The sequence below is a fragment of the Salmo salar genome, chromosome 24 (genome assembly GCF_965601325.2).
Source record: "Salmo salar chromosome 24, fSalSal1, whole genome shotgun sequence".
In the NCBI taxonomy this organism is placed as follows: Eukaryota; Metazoa; Chordata; class Actinopteri; order Salmoniformes; family Salmonidae; genus Salmo; species Salmo salar.
Window position 1 is genome coordinate 4,284,047 of NC_138314.1, and position 20,229 is coordinate 4,304,275.

At 43.3% G+C, this 20,229-nt stretch overlaps 1 protein-coding gene across 2 annotated transcripts in view; it reads left to right on the forward strand.

Moving 5' to 3' along the window:
• The first annotated feature begins 6,754 nt into the window (after positions 1 to 6,754).
• nf2a (NF2, moesin-ezrin-radixin like (MERLIN) tumor suppressor a) overlaps positions 6,755 to 20,229 on the forward strand; it is a 67,789-nt gene continuing 54,314 nt past the window's right edge. Inside the window, exons 1-4 of one of the 2 annotated variants that reach the window (XM_014171225.3) lie at positions 6,755 to 7,770; positions 9,868 to 9,993; positions 10,199 to 10,321; positions 16,379 to 16,462. In XM_014171225.3, coding sequence (XP_014026700.1) covers positions 7,657 to 7,770; positions 9,868 to 9,993; positions 10,199 to 10,321; positions 16,379 to 16,462 — 447 coding nt within the window. In that variant the 5' untranslated portion in view covers positions 6,755 to 7,656. Of the gene's footprint in view, positions 7,771 to 9,867; positions 9,994 to 10,198; positions 10,322 to 12,868; positions 13,025 to 13,308; positions 13,768 to 16,378; positions 16,463 to 20,229 lie in introns of those variants that run through there. The other variant, XM_082968435.1, reaches the window with a different exon arrangement.

Here is a 20,229-nt window from a genome sequence, read left to right on the forward strand (position 1 = left end):
TTTCTGGGCTAACAATGTAAGAAATAATACATAAAAAACAAAATACTGCACATTTTCCTAAGGACTAGAAGCGGAGCTGCCATCTCTATCGGCGCCATCTTTTCCAAATAGCCTACAGTTATATAAACTAAGGAAAATGTTACTGTGTTCTTTGAAATACATTTTATTTCATATTCTGTTACCTAAGACCTTCATAAACACAACCAAATTATATCTTTTTTTGATAGAATATATTAAATGTATTTATTGTGAGAATGTTGACATTCAAAAGACCATCATTGGCCTGAAGGTGACTGCCCTCCCGAAGCATCTTAAAAGTCGGCGCCAACGGTAGGTTAACAATTCGGCGGTGCAAGTAGCAACACTTCAGGCTGAGGAGTACGTTTCACACACCCCATGTGCTCATGTGCTACATTAATAACAAGACAGAAAAATGGTCCAATTCACACACTTACAGTGTTTTCATAAAGTATTCATACCACTTGACTTATTCCGTATTTTTATGTGTTACTGCCTGAATTCAAAATTGATTAAATCTATTTTTTTTCTCATCCATCGACACACTATACCCCATAATCACAAAGTGAAAACATGTTTTTACAAATGTTTACAAATTTCTTGAAAATTAGATAGAGAAATATCTAATTTATATAAGTATTCACACCCCTGAGAATCACCTTTGGCAGCGATTACAGCTTTGAGTCTTTCTGGGTAAGGTTCTAAGATTGCATACCTGGATTGTACAATATTTGCCCATTATTCTTTTCAAAATTGTTCAAGCTCTGTCAAATTGGTTGTTGATCATTGCTAGACAACCATTTTCAAGGATTGCCATAGATGTTCAAGCAGATTTAAGTTAAAACGGTAACTTGGCCACTCAGGAACATTCACCGTCTTCTTGGTAATCAACTCCAGTGTAGATTTGGCCTGCTGAAAGGGGAATTAATCTACTAGTGTCTGTTGGAAAGCAGATTGAACCAGGTTTTCCTATATGAGTTTGCCTGGGCTCCATTCTGTTTATTACTTATTTTGAAAAACTCCCCAGCCACTACTATGCTTGAAAATATGGAGAGTGGTACTCAGTAATGTGTTGTATTGGATTTGCCCCAAACATAACACTTTGTTTTCAGGACAAAAAGTTAATTGCTTTGCCAAATGTTTTGCAGTATTACTTTAGTGCCTTGTTGCAAACATGATACATGTTTTTGAATATTTTATTCTGTACAAACTTCCTTCTTTTCACTCTGTCAATTCGGTTAGTATTGTGGAGTAACTGCAATGTTGTTGATCTATCCTCAGATTTCTCCTATCACAGTCTTTAAACTCTGTAACTGTTTTGAAGTCACAATTGGCCTCATGGTGAAAACCCTGAGTGGTTTCCTTCCTCTCCGGTAACTGAGTTAGGAAGGATGCCTGTATCTTTGTATTGATAGACCATCCAAAGTGTCTTTACCAATCTACCAATAGGTGCGCGCTGGTCTTTGTGGTTGAATATGTGTTTGAAATGTAATGCTCGAGTGAGGGACTTTATAGATAAATGTATGTGTCATAGTCCGTGTATGTAGGTGGCAGGGAAGTCAGGCGCAGGAGGGTTTGGAGCGGGTAGTCGCACTTCGCTTCGCTCCACAGGTAATATTACATTTCATTACATTACAACGGTTTGATTTGTTTGATCTGAGCAATTTTTTCTTAGCTAGCTACATAGCCGTCTTTGTATCAAAGATAATTGTGTAGTTTAGAGTAATTATCGAGGTTAGCTAGCCAGCCAGCTGTTTTCGTCCTCATAACTTAGTCAACACTGCTAGCTAGCCAACTAGCCAACTTCTACCGACTAGCAGCACTTTAGAAACTATTACATTACAACGGAACGACTTGATTAGTGTAGTGCTAGCTAGCTACATAGCTGTCTTTGCTGTCTTTGCATCTAAGATAATTGTGTAGTTTAGAGTAATTATCGAGGTTAGCTAGCCAGCCGCGACGCGACGCCGTTGTCCAGACTCCAGACTTAGTCAACACACCTAGTCATCATCAAACCCACTGCTAGCTAGCCAACCTTTACTGACTAGCAGCACTGTAGAAACTATTACATTACAACGGAACGACTTGATTAGTGTAGTGCTAGCTAGCTACATAGCTGTCTTTGCTGTCTTTGTATCTAAGATAATTGTGTAGTTTAGAGTAATTATCGAGGTTAGCTAGCCAGCCGCGACGCGACGCCGTTGTCCAGACTCCAGACTTAGTCAACACACCTAGTCATCATCAAACCCACTGCTAGCTAGCCAACCTTTACTGACTAGCAGCACTGTAGAAACTATTACATTACAACAGAACGACTTGATTTAGTGTAGTGCTAGTTGACTTTGTCATAGTTTGATAATTGTGTAGTTTGGAGTAATTATCGAGGTTAGCTAGCCAGCTATTTTCGTCCCCCGCGACGAAAATAGGTTACCTAGCCAGCTACACGTTCAAACAAAGTCAACAACGCAGCCACTGCTAGCTAGCCTACTTCACCAGCCAGCAGTACTGTATCATCTTCGTCATTTTAGTCAATAAAATTTTTGCAACGTAAGCTTAACTTTCTGAACATTCGAGAAGTGTAGTCCACTTGTCATTCCAATCTCCTTTGCATTAGCGTAGCCTCTTCTGTAGCCTGTCAACTATGTGTCTGTCTATCCCTGTTCTCTCCCCTCTGCACAGGCCACACAAACGCTTAACACCGCGTGGCCGCTGCCACGTGGAGTTCCAGGTCTCCGGCAGCCTCTGGAACTGCCGGTCTGCGGCCAACAAGGCAGAGTTCATCTCAGCCTATGCTACCCTCCAGCACCTCGACTTCTTGGCACTGACGGAAACATGGATTACCACAGATAACACTGCTACTCCTACTGCTCTCTCCTCGACTGCCCACGTGTTCTCGCATACTCCGAGAGCATCTGGCCAGCGGGGTGGTGACACTGGAATCCTCATCTCTCCCAAGTGGACATTCTCTCTTTCTCCCCTGACCCATCTGTCTATCTCCTCATTTGAATTCCATGCTGTCACAGTTACCAGCCCTTTCAAGCTTAACATCCTTATCATTTATCGCCCTCCAGGTTCCCTTGGAGAGTTCATCAATGAGCTTGACGTCTTGATAAGTTCCTTTCCTGAGGATGGCTCACCTCTCACAGTTCTGGGTGACTTTAACCTCCCCACGTCTACCTTTGACTCATTCCTCTCTGCCTCCTTCTTTCCACTCCTCTCCTCTTTTGACCTCACCCTCTCACCTTCCCCCCCTACTCACAAGGCAGGCAATACGCTTGACCTCATCTTTACTAGATGCTGTTCGTCCACTAATCTCATTGCAACTCCCCTCCAAGTCTCCGACCACTACCTTGTATCCTTTTCCCTCTCGCTCTCATCCAACACTTCTCACTCTGCCCCTACTCGGATGGTATTGCGCCGTCCCAACCTTCGCTCTCTCTCTCCCGCTACTCTCTCCTCTTCCATCCTATCATCTCTTCCCTCTGCTCAAACCTTCTCCAACCTATCCCCTGATTCTGCCTCCTCAACCCTCCTCTCCTCCCTTTCTGCATCCTTTGATTCTCTATGTCCCCTATCCTCCAGGCCTGCTCGGTCCTCCCCTCCTGCTCCGTGGCTTGACGACTCATTGCGAGCTCACAGAACAGGGCTCCGGGCAGCCGAGCGGAAATGGAGGAAAACTCGCCTCCCTGCAGACCTGGCGTCCTTTCACTCCCTCCTCTCTACATTTTCCTCTTCTGTCTCTGCTGCTAAAGCCACTTTCTACCACTCTAAATTCCAAGCATCTGCCTCTAACCCTAGGAAGCTCTTTGCCACCTTCTCCTCCCTCCTGAATCCTCCTCCCCCCCCCCCCCCCCTCCTCCCTCTCTGCGGATGACTTCGTCAACCATTTTGAAAAGAAGGTTGACAACATCCGATCCTCGTTTGCTAAGTCAAACGACACCGCTGGTCCTGCTCACACTGCCCTACCCTGTGCTTTGACCTCTTTCTCCCCTCTCTCTCCAGATGAAATCTCGCGTCTTGTGACGGCCGGCCGCCCAACAACCTGCCCGCTTGACCCTATCCCCTCCTCTCTTCTCCAGACCATTTCCGGAGACCTTCTCCCTTACCTCACCTCGCTCATCAACTCATCCTTGACCGCTGGCTACGTCCCTTCCGTCTTCAAGAGAGTGAGAGTTGCACACCTTCTGAAAAAACCTACACTCGATCCCTCCGAAGTCAACAACTACAGACCAGTATCCCTTCTTTCTTTTCTCTCCAAAACTCTTGAACGTGCCGTCCTTGGCCAGCTCTCCTGCTATCTCTCTCAGAATTACCTTCTTGATCCAAATCAGTCAGGTTTCAAGACTGGTCATTCAACTGAGACTGCTCTTCTCTGTGTCACGGAGGCTCTCCGCACTGCTAAAGCTAACTCTCTCTCCTCTGCTCTCATCCTCCTAGACCTATCTGCTGCCTTTGATACGGTGAACCATCAGATCCTCCTCTCCACCCTCTCCGAGTTGGGCATCTCCGGCGCGGCCCACGCTTGGATTGCGTCCTACCTGACAGGTCGCTCCTACCAGGTGGCGTGGCGAGAATCTGTCTCCGCACCACGTGCTCTCACCACTGGTCTCCCCCAGGGCTCTGTTCTAGGCCCTCTCCTATTCTCGCTATACACCAAGTCACTTGGCTCTGTCATATCCTCACATGGTCTCTCCTATCATTGCTATGCAGACGACACACAATTAATCTTCTCCTTTCCCCCTTCTGATAACCAGGTGGCGAATCGCATCTCTGCATGTCTGGCAGACATATCAGTGTGGATGACGGATCACCACCTCAAGCTGAACCTCGGCAAGACGGAGCTGCTCTTCCTCCCGGGGAAGGACTGCCCGTTCCATGATCTCGCCATCACGGTTGACAACTCCATTGTGTCCTCCTCCCAGAGTGCTAAGAACCATGGCGTGACCCTGGACAACACCCTGTCGTTCTCTACTAACATCAAGGCGGTGACCCGATCCTGTAGGTTCATGCTCTACAACATTCGCAGAGTACGACCCTGCCTCACACAGGAAGCGGCGCAGGTCCTAATCCAGGCACTTGTCATCTCCCGTCTGGATTACTGCAACTTGCTGTTGGCTGGGCTCCCTGCCTGTGCCATTAAACCCCTACAACTCATCCAGAACGCCGCAGCCCGTCTGGTGTTCAACCTTCCCAAGTTCTCTCACGTCACCCCGCTCCTCCGCTCTCTCCACTGGCTTCCTGTTGAAGCTCGCATCCGCTACAAGACCATGGTGCTTGCCTACGGAGCTGTGAGGGGAACGGCACCTCCGTACCTTCAGGCTCTGATCAGGCCCTACACCCAAACAAGGGCACTGCGCTCATCCACCTCTGGCCTGCTCGCCTCCCTACCTCTGAGGAAGCACAGTTTCCGCTCAGCCCAGTCAAAACTGTTCGCTGCTCTGGCACCCCAATGGTGGAACAAGCTCCCTCACGACGCCAGGACAGCGGAGTCAATCACCACCTTCCGGAGACACCTGAAACCCCACCTCTTTAAGGAATACCTAGGATAGGATAAAGTAATCCTTCTAACCCCCCCCCCTTAAAAGATTTAGATGCACTATTGTAAAGTGGTTGTTCCACTGGATATCCACCAATTTGTAAGTCGCTCTGGATAAGAGCGTCTGCTGAATGACTTAAATGTAAAACAGAGTGGTTTAAAAATTGAATATTTCTTTCCAAAACCAACATAGAAAAGAATCCGGGTAAAACAATAACCCGTCGCACACCGATATAGAAACAACACGTACATAACTAACAAACAATCACCGACAGAGAAATGAGGGGAATCAGAGGGTTAAATACACAACATATAATTACTGGGATATGAAACAGGTGTGTAAAGAGACCAGACAAAACCAATGGAAAATGAAAAACTGATCAATGGTGGCTAGAAGGCCGGTGACGTCGACCGCCGAACACCAACCCGAACAAGGAGGGGCATCAACTTCAGTAGAAGTCGTGACAGTATGTGTGGGGTACAGAGATGAGATAGTCATTAAAAAATCATGTTACACTATTATTGCACACAGTGAGTCCATGCAACTTACTATGTGAGTTGTTGAGCACATTATTACTTGTGAAGAGTTTGAAGCTTTGAGCATTGGTAATCCTCATCACTCTCCAGATACAATTACCAGGTAACACACACACACACACACACACACACACACACACACACACACACACACACACACAGAGGAAGACAGGAAGAGTAAGCAGAGGAAAGACAGGAAGAGTAAGCAGATGCTTGAAAATGAACGATCATTCCCCGTGAGAGCAGACAGGCTGATTGGGAGAAACATTGTCATGTACATAAACATTTATGTTTTCGCTTTTATTAACTCATTTATTCAGCATAATCCTTTGCATAACATAATGTTTCATATAGAAATTCGATTTTTAAGACAGATACATCTCCACTTCATGTAGAATTGGGTCCAGTGTACTGTACATTCAACATTTCAGGTTAAGTGCTTTTGTCTTTACCGTTTTACATACACTTAAGTTACTACTAATAAAAATGTTTTGCAAACTGACTGAAGTGAACCCATGACTCTGTTACTGGCCATATAATTCCCACTGTTGGCCACTCAAAATACCAGTGTGATCAACGTCATTCTCATCTGTTGGTATTTTCTAACCAAAGGATGGCGCTAGATGCACAAGTTACAACCCAAAGAAGAATATTCACATTACAGTAAAGATGGTGGGTAAATGAAGATTGGTCACTCAGGCCATTAACCATTGAAAACAATAGTAAGTTCCGGGCTACTTAACTAGGGGGATCTCCCGTAGACACCAACGCAATAGCAGCTGGGTCTGGGCTACTTAGTTCATTGACCCTCCCAAAAAAAACTATTGCGAGTGGGGTGTCTCGCTTCCACTTCTATCTCTGATTACAACTAGATGTGTTAGGACCGCCCTCTCGATGAATGAGGAAGTTAGTTAGCTGCTAGCATAGTATGCTAATGGATTTCAGATTTTTCTGTTGTTGTAATTAAAGGTTTCAGAAGGCATACATCACCTTTCCATTATTGCGAGGATACTTTACTTTTGGACGGAATTACTGTTTCAACGGGGAAGCCGTTTTCCGAGTATGAAACAACCGAATTTATGAGTTAGCGCGTGGGTATGTTTACAAAACAGGTGAAGCTCCCCATCCGAAAGTTAGCTAGGCGATCTAGCTAGCTATATTAAGCCAATAAGCTATCCAAATAGCACAGCTGGAAGTAAAATGTGTTGGATAATGCTATAGTAAATACATTTTACCAATCTAGATGTACAATTCCGGGTACAGTAAATTACTCTAGTTGTAGCTGAAGTAAGTTATAGCTAAAAAGCTAAATTAGCTAAGTTAGTTTGCGAATGTTTTGGCGCAACCCTAAGGTTCCCCACGCGCAGAACTGTTATTACGCTGAAGAAGATAAAGTATGTAAATTATATAAATAGTCTCTAAAAAGACTACGAATGGAATGGGAAAACACATGATATTCTTGTTATGACGCGATTGTGTGCACCTGTTGACGTCGTCACATTATACCTATACACTAGCTATAACTAACGTTATAGTCTAGCTAAACAAATTGAGGGTTTGTCAACATGGCAAGTGCCTTAGCAGCTAAAATGGGACTCAACTCATTGAGAAGAAAACAAGCCAAGAACTTCAATGTCAGGATCACCACAATGGATGCAGACATGGAATTCAGTTGTGAGGTGTGTGCTCCCTTTCTGTATGTGTCAATGTGTAGCTTGTAGCCTAGTTGTTACGAACATGAATAATGTAGTTGTCCAGCTCTTGCTTGGGGACTCCCAAGTGGAGCAGCGGTCTAAGGCACTGCGTCTCAGTGTTTGAGGCATCACTACAGACACCCTGGTTCGAATCAAGGCTGTATCACAACCGGCCGTGATTGGGAGTCCTATAGGGCGGTGCACAATTGGCCCAGTGTCGTCTGGGTTTGGCCGGTGCAGGCCGTCATTGTAAATAAGATTTTGTTCCTAACTGACTTGCCTAGTTAAATAAAGGTTAAATAAAACATTTTTCTTCTTCTATTCACTCAACAGGATGACACCTATGACATCACCCTGCCCTTCTTGGCTATCCCTCAGATTGTGTCCCAATGGCACTCTATTCCATATTTACATTTACATTTAAGTCATTTAGCAGACGCTCTTATCCAGAGCGACTTACAAATTGGTGCATTCAACTTATGATATCCAGTGGAACAACCACTTTACAATAGTGCATCTAAATCTTTTAAGGGGGGGGGGGGGGGGGGTTAGAAGGATTACTTTATCCTATCCTAGGTATTCCTTAAAGAGGTGGGGTTTCAGGTGTCTCCGGAAGGTGGTGATTGACTCCGCTGTCCTGGCGTCGTGAGGGAGCTTGTTCCACCATTGGGGTGCCAGATGGGTTCTGATCAAAAGTAGCACACTTCATAAGAAATAGGGTGCCATTTGGGATACAGACAGAATCTACAGGTGTCAGTCAGTTTAATCTGTTTTTTATTCAAACACAGCTGACACTTCTGTTTTACTTTGACCCTATAGGCTACAGCATTGTTTCTCAATTCTGGACAAGCACACCTGATTCAACTTGTAAACTAATAATCAAGCCCTCATTGAGTTGAATCAGGTGAGTTTGTCTTGAGCTACAACAAAAATGTGTGCTGTTGTGGGTACTCGAGGACGGGAGTTGGGAAACACTGGGCTACAGTAACTACACCCATTTGAAACTATCTGTGTAATAGTAATAACTTAGTAGGCTATGTAATTGAAAAACAATAACCATGTAATGCAAGAATCATTCACAGTGTAAAATATGCAATATATTTTCTTCATATTAGGCTCAAGAGGAAACAACAGTTTGCAGAGAGATTACCTCTGTGTTGCTCTTTTTAAGGTCACTTCAATACAATTCATTAACCAAAAGAGGGTAATGAAATGTAGATGTTGTTCTCGAATCCAACTAAAGAAGAAATTATAGGCTTTAGGATAATACCTATGCAGATGTATAGAATAGGCCTAGATTACTTTTAGTCCTTTGCCTTTCAGCTACTGTAGTGCAATTGACTAACATAACAGTCAACTTAACATTGCCTTGGGCCTTAGTCTATGTAAAGAATGCATCATAATAATAACTTGGAAAGGCCATCAGTACTTAACAAGTGAGGGAGCCTGAACGCAACCACGGTTGGAAATTGGTAATAACACAGACCTGCAGAACATCAATTGCAGGTTTGCTCAGATTACTGTCTGTGTCTGGATGACAATTTTATAAATTATATGCTTGATAAATAGTAATTATTGAGTGTTTGCATTTTTAGGTGGAGAGTCTTTGAAGAACATTATTAAATTGACCGTGACTGTACTTCAGTTGTCCTTAATTTCTTTCTCATATTGAGCTGATATCCTAGGCACTTTTCTTTCTCTCTTGCTCAGCCTGAATTGGCGTACTGTTAAAGTTCTATTGGTGCATTTTAATGTTAAACAATCTGAGATGAAAGCTTTTTTAATTGAGAATGAATGTGCATCTGATATGCCTCTCTGAGCTTTGAGCTGACTGGATATAGAAATACTTTTAGCGGCTCCCTGCTTATGAAAGATGGGCTGTCTATGTCCAGCCTGAGCAAAGGCATTTGTCGCCTCTCATGACTCTCATCATGACTATTATGACTTATCTTACCCTCTGCTTTATTTCATACTGCCCTCTGTAGATGCTATTTGCTCTGTCAATCATTCACTCCACCCACATCATGAGACTATTCACATATTTATCTTAATATCAATTCATGCTGCTATCTCGTTTTTCAGGTCAAATGGAAGGGAAAAGATCTTTTTGATCTGGTGTGCCGGGCTCTGGGACTGAGAGAGACGTGGTTCTTCGGGTTCCAGTATGATGTCAAAGACGCTGTAGCCTGGATCAAGATGGACAAGAAGGTAAATCTCAGCAACAGACGGACTTGCTGAAGTAGATTGATGTGCTGGTTTGTACTCAGTGTCCCTTACATTGTTTGTGAACACTGTGAGTTGAATCGAGATGTAGTCTTCTTCACCAGCCATACATCTTCTAGGGATGTCAGGAGCCTGGCAAGAAACTGTCTGACTAATTGAGTTGTCCATGTTGTTTTGGTCTCTGTTGCAGGTTTTGGACCACGATGTGTCCAAGGAGGAACCAATCACCCTTAATTTCCTGGCCAAGTTTTACCCTGAGAACGCAGAGGAGGAGTTGGTTCAGGACATCACTCAGCGTCTCTTCTTCCTACAGGTGACTATGCATGGCACACTCATTATTTCTCATCAACTCAATCCATATGTTTCACTGTAAAAACTCTAGGCTATTTTTTAAATGGGAGTTGGCCACCAAGAAAGTAGCTCTTGTCAGTGTAATTTTCACTGATCTTATCATTAATCGTTTTGGAGATACATTATGAAAGCCTCTCATTTTCAAATCTTTCCATCTAGGATCTTTGAACATGTATTTTTCCCTTTTGGGCCGCCTCTTAAGAAAATCTGTTTTGGATTCTCAATTGATACCTATCAAGACAGTGCTATAAAGTATTGCACTAAATAAGGAATAGGGTGCCATTTGGGACAGAGAATTCTTCTTCCAAGTCCTGCATGTACACTTCAAATCCAACTGACATGCCTCTCAGAACATGCTGATGGATTACAGATGGATTTATGTGTTGGCAATCTTTCCAGTGGCTTGCCTCACCTCGCTAGCAGCTTTTAAGAATGTTTTAAATTGTTTTTCATCATCTCAGAAATACCTAGGTGAATGTTAGTCAGTTAATTTATAGAAAGCTCTCAAATGTTTCTGTGAGAATCATACAGTTATATTACAGATCTTGAAACACTATGCACAGACATGTATCTCTTTAGGCACTTAGTACATCAATGTAATACTAATACTTGTGCGCTCATGTACTTACTTGACATGGGATCCCATTGAAATGGGCAATATAATACACCTGCAGCTACATTACTGTTCTCTGAAGTTATATCACGGGTCTCTTCAGGCAGACTGCCAATAGAGGGCAAACTTTCACATCTAGTTTCTTTGACTGCTATGGTTAGTGAGCACCAGAGCCAAAGCCCTCTCAGTCCAGAGCACTCTCAGTAATACACTTTCCCATTGTCCCTCTCTGATTGTATTCAGCCATGTGGAATCAATGTACTGCATTTTAACAGTGCCCTTTCTCCCCTGCCCTAATACTTTGAAGGGAATTCCTTCCCAGTACTGACACACTGGCACCCTATTCCCTATATAGTGCACTACTTTTGACCAGAGTAATATGGGCCCTGTCAAAAGTAGGGCCCTACATAGGGAATAGGATGCCATTTGGAACATAGCCCCAATTCCCTTATCCCTTCATGCGAGATGAGATTTGTTACAATGGTCTCCCTGCTATCCAATTCAACTAATCGCATTTATCAATTACCAATTAGGTTTTAAAGGCCAAGTGCAGTCAAAAACATTGGTTTTCCTGTGTTTTATATATATTTCCACACTATGTGTTTGGAATAATACGGGTGAAATTGTGAAAATTATCATAATGCCCTGTTTGAAAAGTTTAGCCTGTTTTGGTGGGATGGAGTTTTGGTCGCCCCACCGAACCTTCGTGGAGCACATGGGAGAAATGAGAGATCGGATGGCAACCCTGTGGCTCCTGGTACGGGAACACATGCTGGAGGCCCAGGAGGCCCAAGCGAGGGTGTACAAGTGTTGGTGTTGGTCCCTACCTCAGAATATAGGTTTTTGGCCCGATGGAACGGGCCATATGATGTTATTGAGAAGGTGGGTGAAGTCAACTATAAGGTCAGGACAGCCGGGACGTAGGCATCTGACCCAGATTTACCATGTGAACCTGCTAAAGAAATGGAATGCACGTGATGTACTCTACTCTATTTCCCCGAAGAAGGCTACCACAGAGGCCGAACCGGCAGAGGTGACAATGGAGGAGCAGCTGAGTCAAGTCCAGAAGCAGGAGCTGAGGGAGTTGGTCGGCCGAAACCAGGATGTGTTCTCCAGTGAACCAGGACACACCGATCTGGCACAGCATCATCACCGAACCCAGGAAAAAGGTGAAGTTGAGACCCTACCGCATACCGGAAGCAAGGAGAGAGGCTGTCAGGACCGAGGTAAAAACGATGTTGGAAGCTGATATAATCGAAGAGTCGAATAGTGAGTGGTGCAGCCGAAACCAGACGACACCATTCGATTCTGTAATGATTTTAGAAAAGTAAATGAAATCTCAAAGTTTGACGCCTACCCCATGCCCCGAATTGATGAATTAATCGAACGGCTAGGGAAAGCCCGATTTATCAGCACGCTCGACCTGACAAAGGATTATTGGCAAATGCCCTTAGCTCCCGAGGCACGGAAGAAAACTGCTTTCGCCACCCCGGACGGACTTTTACATTATAAGAAGCTTCCCTTTGGCAGGTTGATGGAGGTTGATGGACCGGGTTCTCCGATCCCATTGGAAGTACGCGGCGGCATACATCGATGATATTGTGATCCATGGGAGTGAGTGGGAGACCCATCTAAACCAGGTTAGCGTGGTAGTGCAGGCCATACGGAAGGCGGGGCTAACAGCAAACCCAAAGAAATGTCGGCTCGGCCTGCGGGAGGCTGAGTACCTGGGGTACACGATCGGGAGGGGATGTGTCAAACCCCAGGTGAAGAAAGTGGAGGCGATTCAGGACTGGCCCCGCCCCCTCACCAAGAAGCAGGTACGCACGTTTGTGGGGTTGAGTAGTTACTACCGGAGATTTATTCCCCACTTTGCCTCCCTAGCCAGCCTGACCGATCTGACTAGGAGCTGTCTGCCCGCCCAGGTGAAGTGGACTGAGGAGACAGCGAAAGCCTTCCAGGACCTAAAGGGAGCACTGTGTTCTGAACCCGTGCTGGTGACACCGGACTTCTCCAAACCACTGGTGGTTCAGACCGATGCATCCGAAACGGGTGGGTACCATCCTATCACAGCTCCAAGAAGGTGAGGAACACCCAGTCATGTACATTAGCCGGAAGCTGTTGCCGCGGGAACAAAGATATTCCAAAGTGGAGAAAGAATGTCTAGCGATCAAGTAGGTGCTAGAAACACTGAAGTATTACTTATTGGGACGGCACTTCACCCTCGTAACGAACCATGCCCCACTGGTTTGGATGTCACGGAATAAGGACAGTAACGCCCGGGTCACGCGCTGGTTCCTATCCTTACAGCCCTTTGCTTTCTCTGTTGTCCACAGATCAGGTGCAGCCCATGGAAATGCCGATGCCCTCTCCAGGAGGGATGCTCTAGGGAGCTGGACCGCCCCTCCCTCCCGGTCGGAGCTGAGGGGGGGATGTGTGGCAGACGGTAGGGAGAGGTGAGGGGAGTGGTAATTGAGGGGAGATATCTTGCAGGTCGCTGGCTCCACCCCCGAGCCTTATATGGACTTTTTGCCCCAACGAGGCGAGGCTGTAGGTCGTTAAGCCAGGGAGTGCTTGGGGATAAAGGAGGAAGCAGCCTGCACAAAGGGGCAGAGTAGGAGAGAGCCAAGTGTGTTATGAAGAGTGAGAGAACTGTATCTGTGTGAGTACCTGTTGTGACCTGGACTGTTGGACCCAACCCCCTTGTGTACCGGACCGGATTGGCTGAGGACCCAAGTGTGAGGATTACTCCTGGAAAACGGAACGGACACCGAGGACGGCTTGTGGACTGCGAGGTGATTGGTGAATTCCCCCCTCTTCCCCAGTGTACCAATATCCCAAATAAACTCCACATTTGCCTTCTATTTGTACTACTGGTGCATGTTTTGTTATTGAACTTGGTGGCGTGGAAACCCCACACCCTTGAGCGTGCTACAATATTTATAAAAGTCACCCTGTCTGAAACAGAACTTCACGCCAGGGTAAGCTAGACCTTATGTGTGTTTGTAAAATCCTATATGGGAAAAATGAAAGGTGGAAAACGATTGGAACCATTTTCCTGTTTGACCGCTAGGTTTTATGGGGTTTATGACACCTCCACTGTGGGGCTTTATTAGGCCAATATTACCAGAATGCTAATAAAAATATATTTTTGACGGTATTGAAAAACTATCCCGTGGCTTTTTCCAAATACCTCGGTATACCGCCCAAGCCGATTTGGAATCGAATAACAAATTCGACAGATCAGTGTGATATTTGGAATTGAATGAAAGCTTCTAAATTGCTTTCAACACCTCATGCGCATTGAATAGCGGTGAGGCAATGTAGCGATAGCAGCCTATATGAAGAGTTGGGGGTGTAGCTTATTGGGGACGTGGCTTTCAGTTTGTTCGTTTTGGCCACCCGTGAGAGTGAATGTCACTCCAGTTAATGTGGTCTATTGTATTCCTTAATGTATGGGATAAATGCAGACTTTCTACATTACCTTGGAAATAATGGATGATGATTTCTAAGTTAATGTACAGAATGGAGGCGTTTATCCTGCTTATACCACAGTTGCCAAAGAAAACAATAGGAAAGCACACATTTACAGGTAGAAATACTTTCCCCCCCGTTGATATTACATTTTTTATAAGCAAATAAATACTTTCTCATCTTTTGGTTGCTGGAGATGCGACCCAGTTCTTCATTCGAATAGATTGATATTTACAGACCCACTCGTTCGTTTAATGTCCATTCTAGAATGGCCTTCTAGCCAATTAGAAATGAGTATTCAATAATGCTGTGGTATAGTCAAACTTAAACTTGTTCACTGCCAGCATCTGTAGTGTTACAAAAGAGCCTGATAAGCTTCCTATGTTAAAGTAGCCAATCCTTGGTTATAATATTGTGGCTTCTACATGCGAAAGTCTTGTGTAAAGAAAATATTTTGAAACATTATCTCAAGTTATTGAACCAATCAAATGTCTTGGTTAACAGTGAAGTTATTGAATTGCTTGTAACACGATTGAATACTGTATATTTGCATAAGTATTTCTAAATTAAAAAGTGAGTTGGGTTGTACAGTGCATTCGGAAAGTATTCAGACCCCTTGACTTTTTCCACATTTTGTTATGTTACAGCCTTATTCTAAAATGGATTTAATGAAACATTTTCCTCATCAATCTACACACAATACCCCATAATGACAAAGTGAAAACAGGTTTTTAGAAATGTTTGCAAATGTATGAAAAATGTAAAACTGAAATAACTTATTTACATAAGTATCCAGAACCTTTGCTATGAGACTCGAAATTGAGCTCAGGTGCATCCTGTTTCCATTGATCATCCTTGATTGGAATCCCACCTGTGGTAAATTCAATTGATTGGACATGATTTAGAAAGGCACACACCCGTCTATATAGGGTCCCACAGTTGACAGTGGATGTCAGAGCGAAAACCAAGCCATGAGGTCAAATGAATTTCCCTTGAGCTCCTAGACAGGATTGTGTCGTGGCACAGGCTATCAAAAACAATTCTGCATCATTGAAGGTCCCCAAGAACAAATTGGCCTCCATCATTCTTAAATGGAAGAAGTTTGGAACCATGGAAGAACCTTCCAGAAGGACAACCATCTCTGCAGCACTCCACCAATCAGGCCTTTATGGTAGAGTGGCCAGACGTCTGGATGAAACCTGGTACGATCCCTACGGTGAAGCATGGTGGTGGCAGCATCATGCTGTGGGGAGGTTTTTCAGCGGCATGGAATGGGAGACTATTCAGGATTGAGGGAAAGAGGAACGAAGAGATCCTTGTTGAAAACCTGCCCCGGAGCGCTCAGGACCTCAGACTGGGGCGAAGGTTCACCTTCCAACAGGACAACAAACCTAAGCACACAGCCAAGACAACACAGGAGTGGCTTCGGGACAAGTCTCTGAATATCCTTGAGGGGCCCAACCAGAGCCCAGACTTGAACCCGATCGAACATCTCTGGAGAGACTTGAAAATAGTTGTGCAGTGACGCTCCCCATCCAACCTGACCGAGCTTGAGTGGATCTGCAGAGAATAATGGGAGAAACTCCCCAAATAAAGGTGTACCAAGCTTGTAGCGTCATACCCCAAGAAGACACGAGGCTGTAATTGCTGCCAAAAGTGCTTCAACAAAGTACTGAGTTAAAGGGTCTGAATACTTATATAAATGTGATATTTCATAAAAGTGATTTTTATACATTTTTTTTATACATTTGCAAAAATGTCTATAAACCTTTTTTGCTTTGTCATTATGGGGTATTGTGTGTAGTAGATTGAGGAAATTGAATGTTTTTCGATTTCAACTAATTTACTGGTAATAATTTTTTTGGTTGATCCGAAGAGTAACTTTTTTTTACATTGTAGGTCAGATTTTGTCACTCTTTTGTTTCCATTCAGGTGAAGAATAAGATCCTGGAAGAGGAGATCTACTGCCCTCCTGAAGCCTCGGTGCTGCTGGCCTCCTATGCCGTCCAGGCCAAGGTCTGTATCACTAACTCAGTTTTTTCCTCTTACAATCAATAAACCTGTCTGTCCACACATCCATCTGTCCATTCCAAGCCCTCGTCGGTCCGTCAGTCTATCCATCCATTTATCCGTCTATAATTAATTGAATGCCCAGATGAACAATACAGGGCCAAGTTCAATGACCCTCCTGACAGCAAGCCTTGGGAGTCATTTGCAAAGAAAGACTCTCCAAATGAACTTCCCCACACCATTCAGCTGAAAGATTGCATCACTCCAAACCTGTCTGTCTCCAGATTCCCCCAAAAGGGATTCTCTGAAACAACAAGTTGCAGGTTTTGACAGAGGTCCTCCAGAGAAACCACAGATTCATCTCAAATGGCTTGTTGGCTGAGTACCCACACCTCACCACCTAATGCCAATTTAGAAGCCTGGGGGTGAAAGAGGATGACCGTTGACCAAGCCTGTGTCCAAAATTGCACCAGATTCCCTTTATAGTGCAGTACTTTTGACCAAGGCCATATGTCTCTGGTCAAAAGTAGTACACTATATAGGGTGTCATTTGGGACACATCCCATCTCTTATCCACAAATCACATCAGGCCAGCTCTCCTGTCAGATCATTTGAACTGGACATGGCAGAAACGGTAACATTCGCTCAGTGTATCACCAGTCCACGTTGATTGTCTTTTAGTTTATCTGCTTAACTTTCTTACTCCACATACATGTGGTCTGTGGGTGTTGTGTGACAAATTCACATTTTAGCGTGGTCTTGTATTGTCCCCAGCACAAGGTGCAATGTGTAATGATCATGCTGTTTAATCAGTTTCTTGATATGCCATGTAGGACAAGATACCACTGAATGAAAAATACATGGGTTTTGGCACAGGTATAGCTGACTAGCGCTAGCTAACGCTACCTAGCAAAAAAACAAATATTGTTCAGGGATGCAAACTAGTCACCTTTCGTTTGAATCCAAAATAGTTGACCTACGTGATTTGTTTAGCTCCGATGATATTTTTTTTTTTTTTGGGGGGGGGGGGGGGGGGTTACATCACTACTGGCTGTAAGCGAACGAGTGACGCGCGTTTGGCGCAATACTGGCTATATCCAGGGCTCAGCCAATCGTTTACTTAACATAATTCTGAGAAGCAGGCGACTGAAGAGCCAACAAATTTACTAGTTGCAGCATCAGCGCGTGCTCTGGAAAGTCAGTTTGCTCGTTACAGCAGCGAGTCCCCTGGACGATAACGAAGAGGTAACGTTAGGTGAGAAGCCTGACCACGGAGACGGGGGTGAGAAGTTGATGAAGCGTACTTCATGAGCTGCAACTGAAAAACTACCGGCATTTGGAAAGTTTGAGGTGGGGGAGAAAGTGTGGTGGAACAAGTATTAGCACAGTTTAAGAATCTTGCTAGCTGGATCGAATTCCCCATTAGCTAGCCAGAGAAATGTTGAGCAACATTAGCCAACTTATCTGATCAAATAATTGAGTTTATGGTGCGAAAATTAGCTTGCTAATAAAGTCAGACAGCTAACATTAGTAACCTAACAAATTCGCTGTAGTATTAACTGGTATACTACAACGAGGTAAAGACACTTTCAAGTTGGATATTCGCGCTTTCAAACCACTTGAGCCACAGACTCCAAATAAGTGTCATGATGTTGGAAAAATTGCGCACAACATTGCACAGGTCTTATTTTCACGATTTGGATATTAATTCGCTTTCCAAAGCTAATAAACATGTGGGAAATGCATTTTGTATTCCTAGTTGAATTAGTTAGTACAAAGTACAATCTTTTTCTGTACATTCGAATTTCAATAGCTCCTTGGTTATGTGACCTACTTGACTCAAACAAGGTTCAGAATGTCCACTGACTACCGTTCTATATTGCACACCCTTTGGTTGGTCCACTTTCATCTCAATCGATTTTACATGTATTTTTCAAAATCTCAAACTTCAATAGCTCCTTGGTCATGATACCTAATTACTTCAAATAAGGTTCAGAATGTACACTGACTACCCTTATATATTGTACACCCTTTAGTTTGTCCATTTTCGTCTCACTCGATTTTACATACATTTTTCAAAGTTTAAACTTCAATAGCTCCTTGGTCATGTGACTTACTGGACTCAAACGAACTTCAGAATGCCCACGGACTAACCTTATATATTGCACACTCTTGTTTGTGTACTGTAAAATCACTCAGTGTAATGTACATTTTTCACAGTTTTGAATTTCAATAGCTCCTTGGTCATGTCAATTACACACCTAAGAAGCGTGCAGTGGATATACACCCATATTGCATAACATCTAGTCATGTATCTTCTATATTGTTGTACATTAATATTAGTTTGACAATTATGGGGTTCAGTCCAGTGTTAACCCTTTTCTTAAATATTTATCTATAATAATTAGTAGTTCTAAGAACTTATTTTCCCAGTTTTTTTTATTTTGTCACAGTATTTAACAGCGGTACACAATAGGAGAGAGACAGATATCTCCTTTCATCGTTAATATCAACCATAAAGGAAAAGGGCAAAGTACGAGAGTCATGTTATTAATTGTCCAAAGGAGGGATGGAGAGTGAGGTAGGCTGCAGTGGGTTTGCTGGTCAATACATATACTGAACATGTGGCCAGAAAATCAATTCATAAAAATGTAATATTGACAAATTAAACAGAAATTGTAGACCTTTAATCTTTTCCAACATGTCAGACACTTTACTTCAAATAAGTATAAAACATTTCAGTGTAAACTTTCTCTTTATCCCTGGTTGATGTACATTTCAGAGCATCTTCAGTGTGGATAGGGTATAGCATACATTTTCACTGCACTTAGTTTGTGTTCTTCACTCTGAATTCTTTTGTTTTCATTCCTAGGCAGAACACATGGAACCACCGTTGGCATGTAAAACATTCAATCTAAAACAAAACAAAGCATAAAAACGTTATAAATAATATCAAATATCAATTCAGTATGACGAATTAGCCATCCATTGTGTTATATCATAAAATGTCTTACATGCCGTCACTGTTGTCAAAAGATTATAAACATGTTAAATAAAGTTACTAACCCAGTCAGTCCTTGGGCCACATCCAGGTTCTTTATCAGTGGCACACAAGAAGCAGTTGTTGGCTTTGTTGAACTCTGAGATCATAGGCATAAAGTGAACATATGGTTGTCCCACACAACTGCATAAAAATAAAGAATTTACATTTACTTTGAATTAAATGTCATTACATACCAGACATTTTTAGTATATCCTCAGCCATTTCTTTTCGCAGTTGCTCCATGTGTTTTTGTGAAGGTTCTACATCAATTTGGGAGGGGATGTTGGGGAAGTTCTGTGCAACTTCCTTGGCCATCTACACCAAAAAATTAAATAGAGTTTTTGACCTAATTGTCACATAACAGCTAACCATTCATTATTGAAAATATAACTATCAAACCTGCATTACAAAGACCCCGCAGCTGATGGTGTGAGTTATTTCCCTTCCTTTCCACTTTATGTCCACCCAGTCGTCTTTTCCATGGCAGGATCTTCTCATTTTGGAAGTATTCTCTTTTTTTTATGGAAACATAATGGAGTTCTGATTAGTTATAGGCAAATGAATACACAGGCCAAAACGTTATGCTGATTTCCTTATCACAATAATCTAGTAGAGGTAATTTCCTTTATACCCCATTCTACACAGCCTAAATTATAGGTACTGAACCATTTACAGGAGAATAATAAAAGTAGCATATAGGATCCAACCCTATCACAGACAACCCTATCAC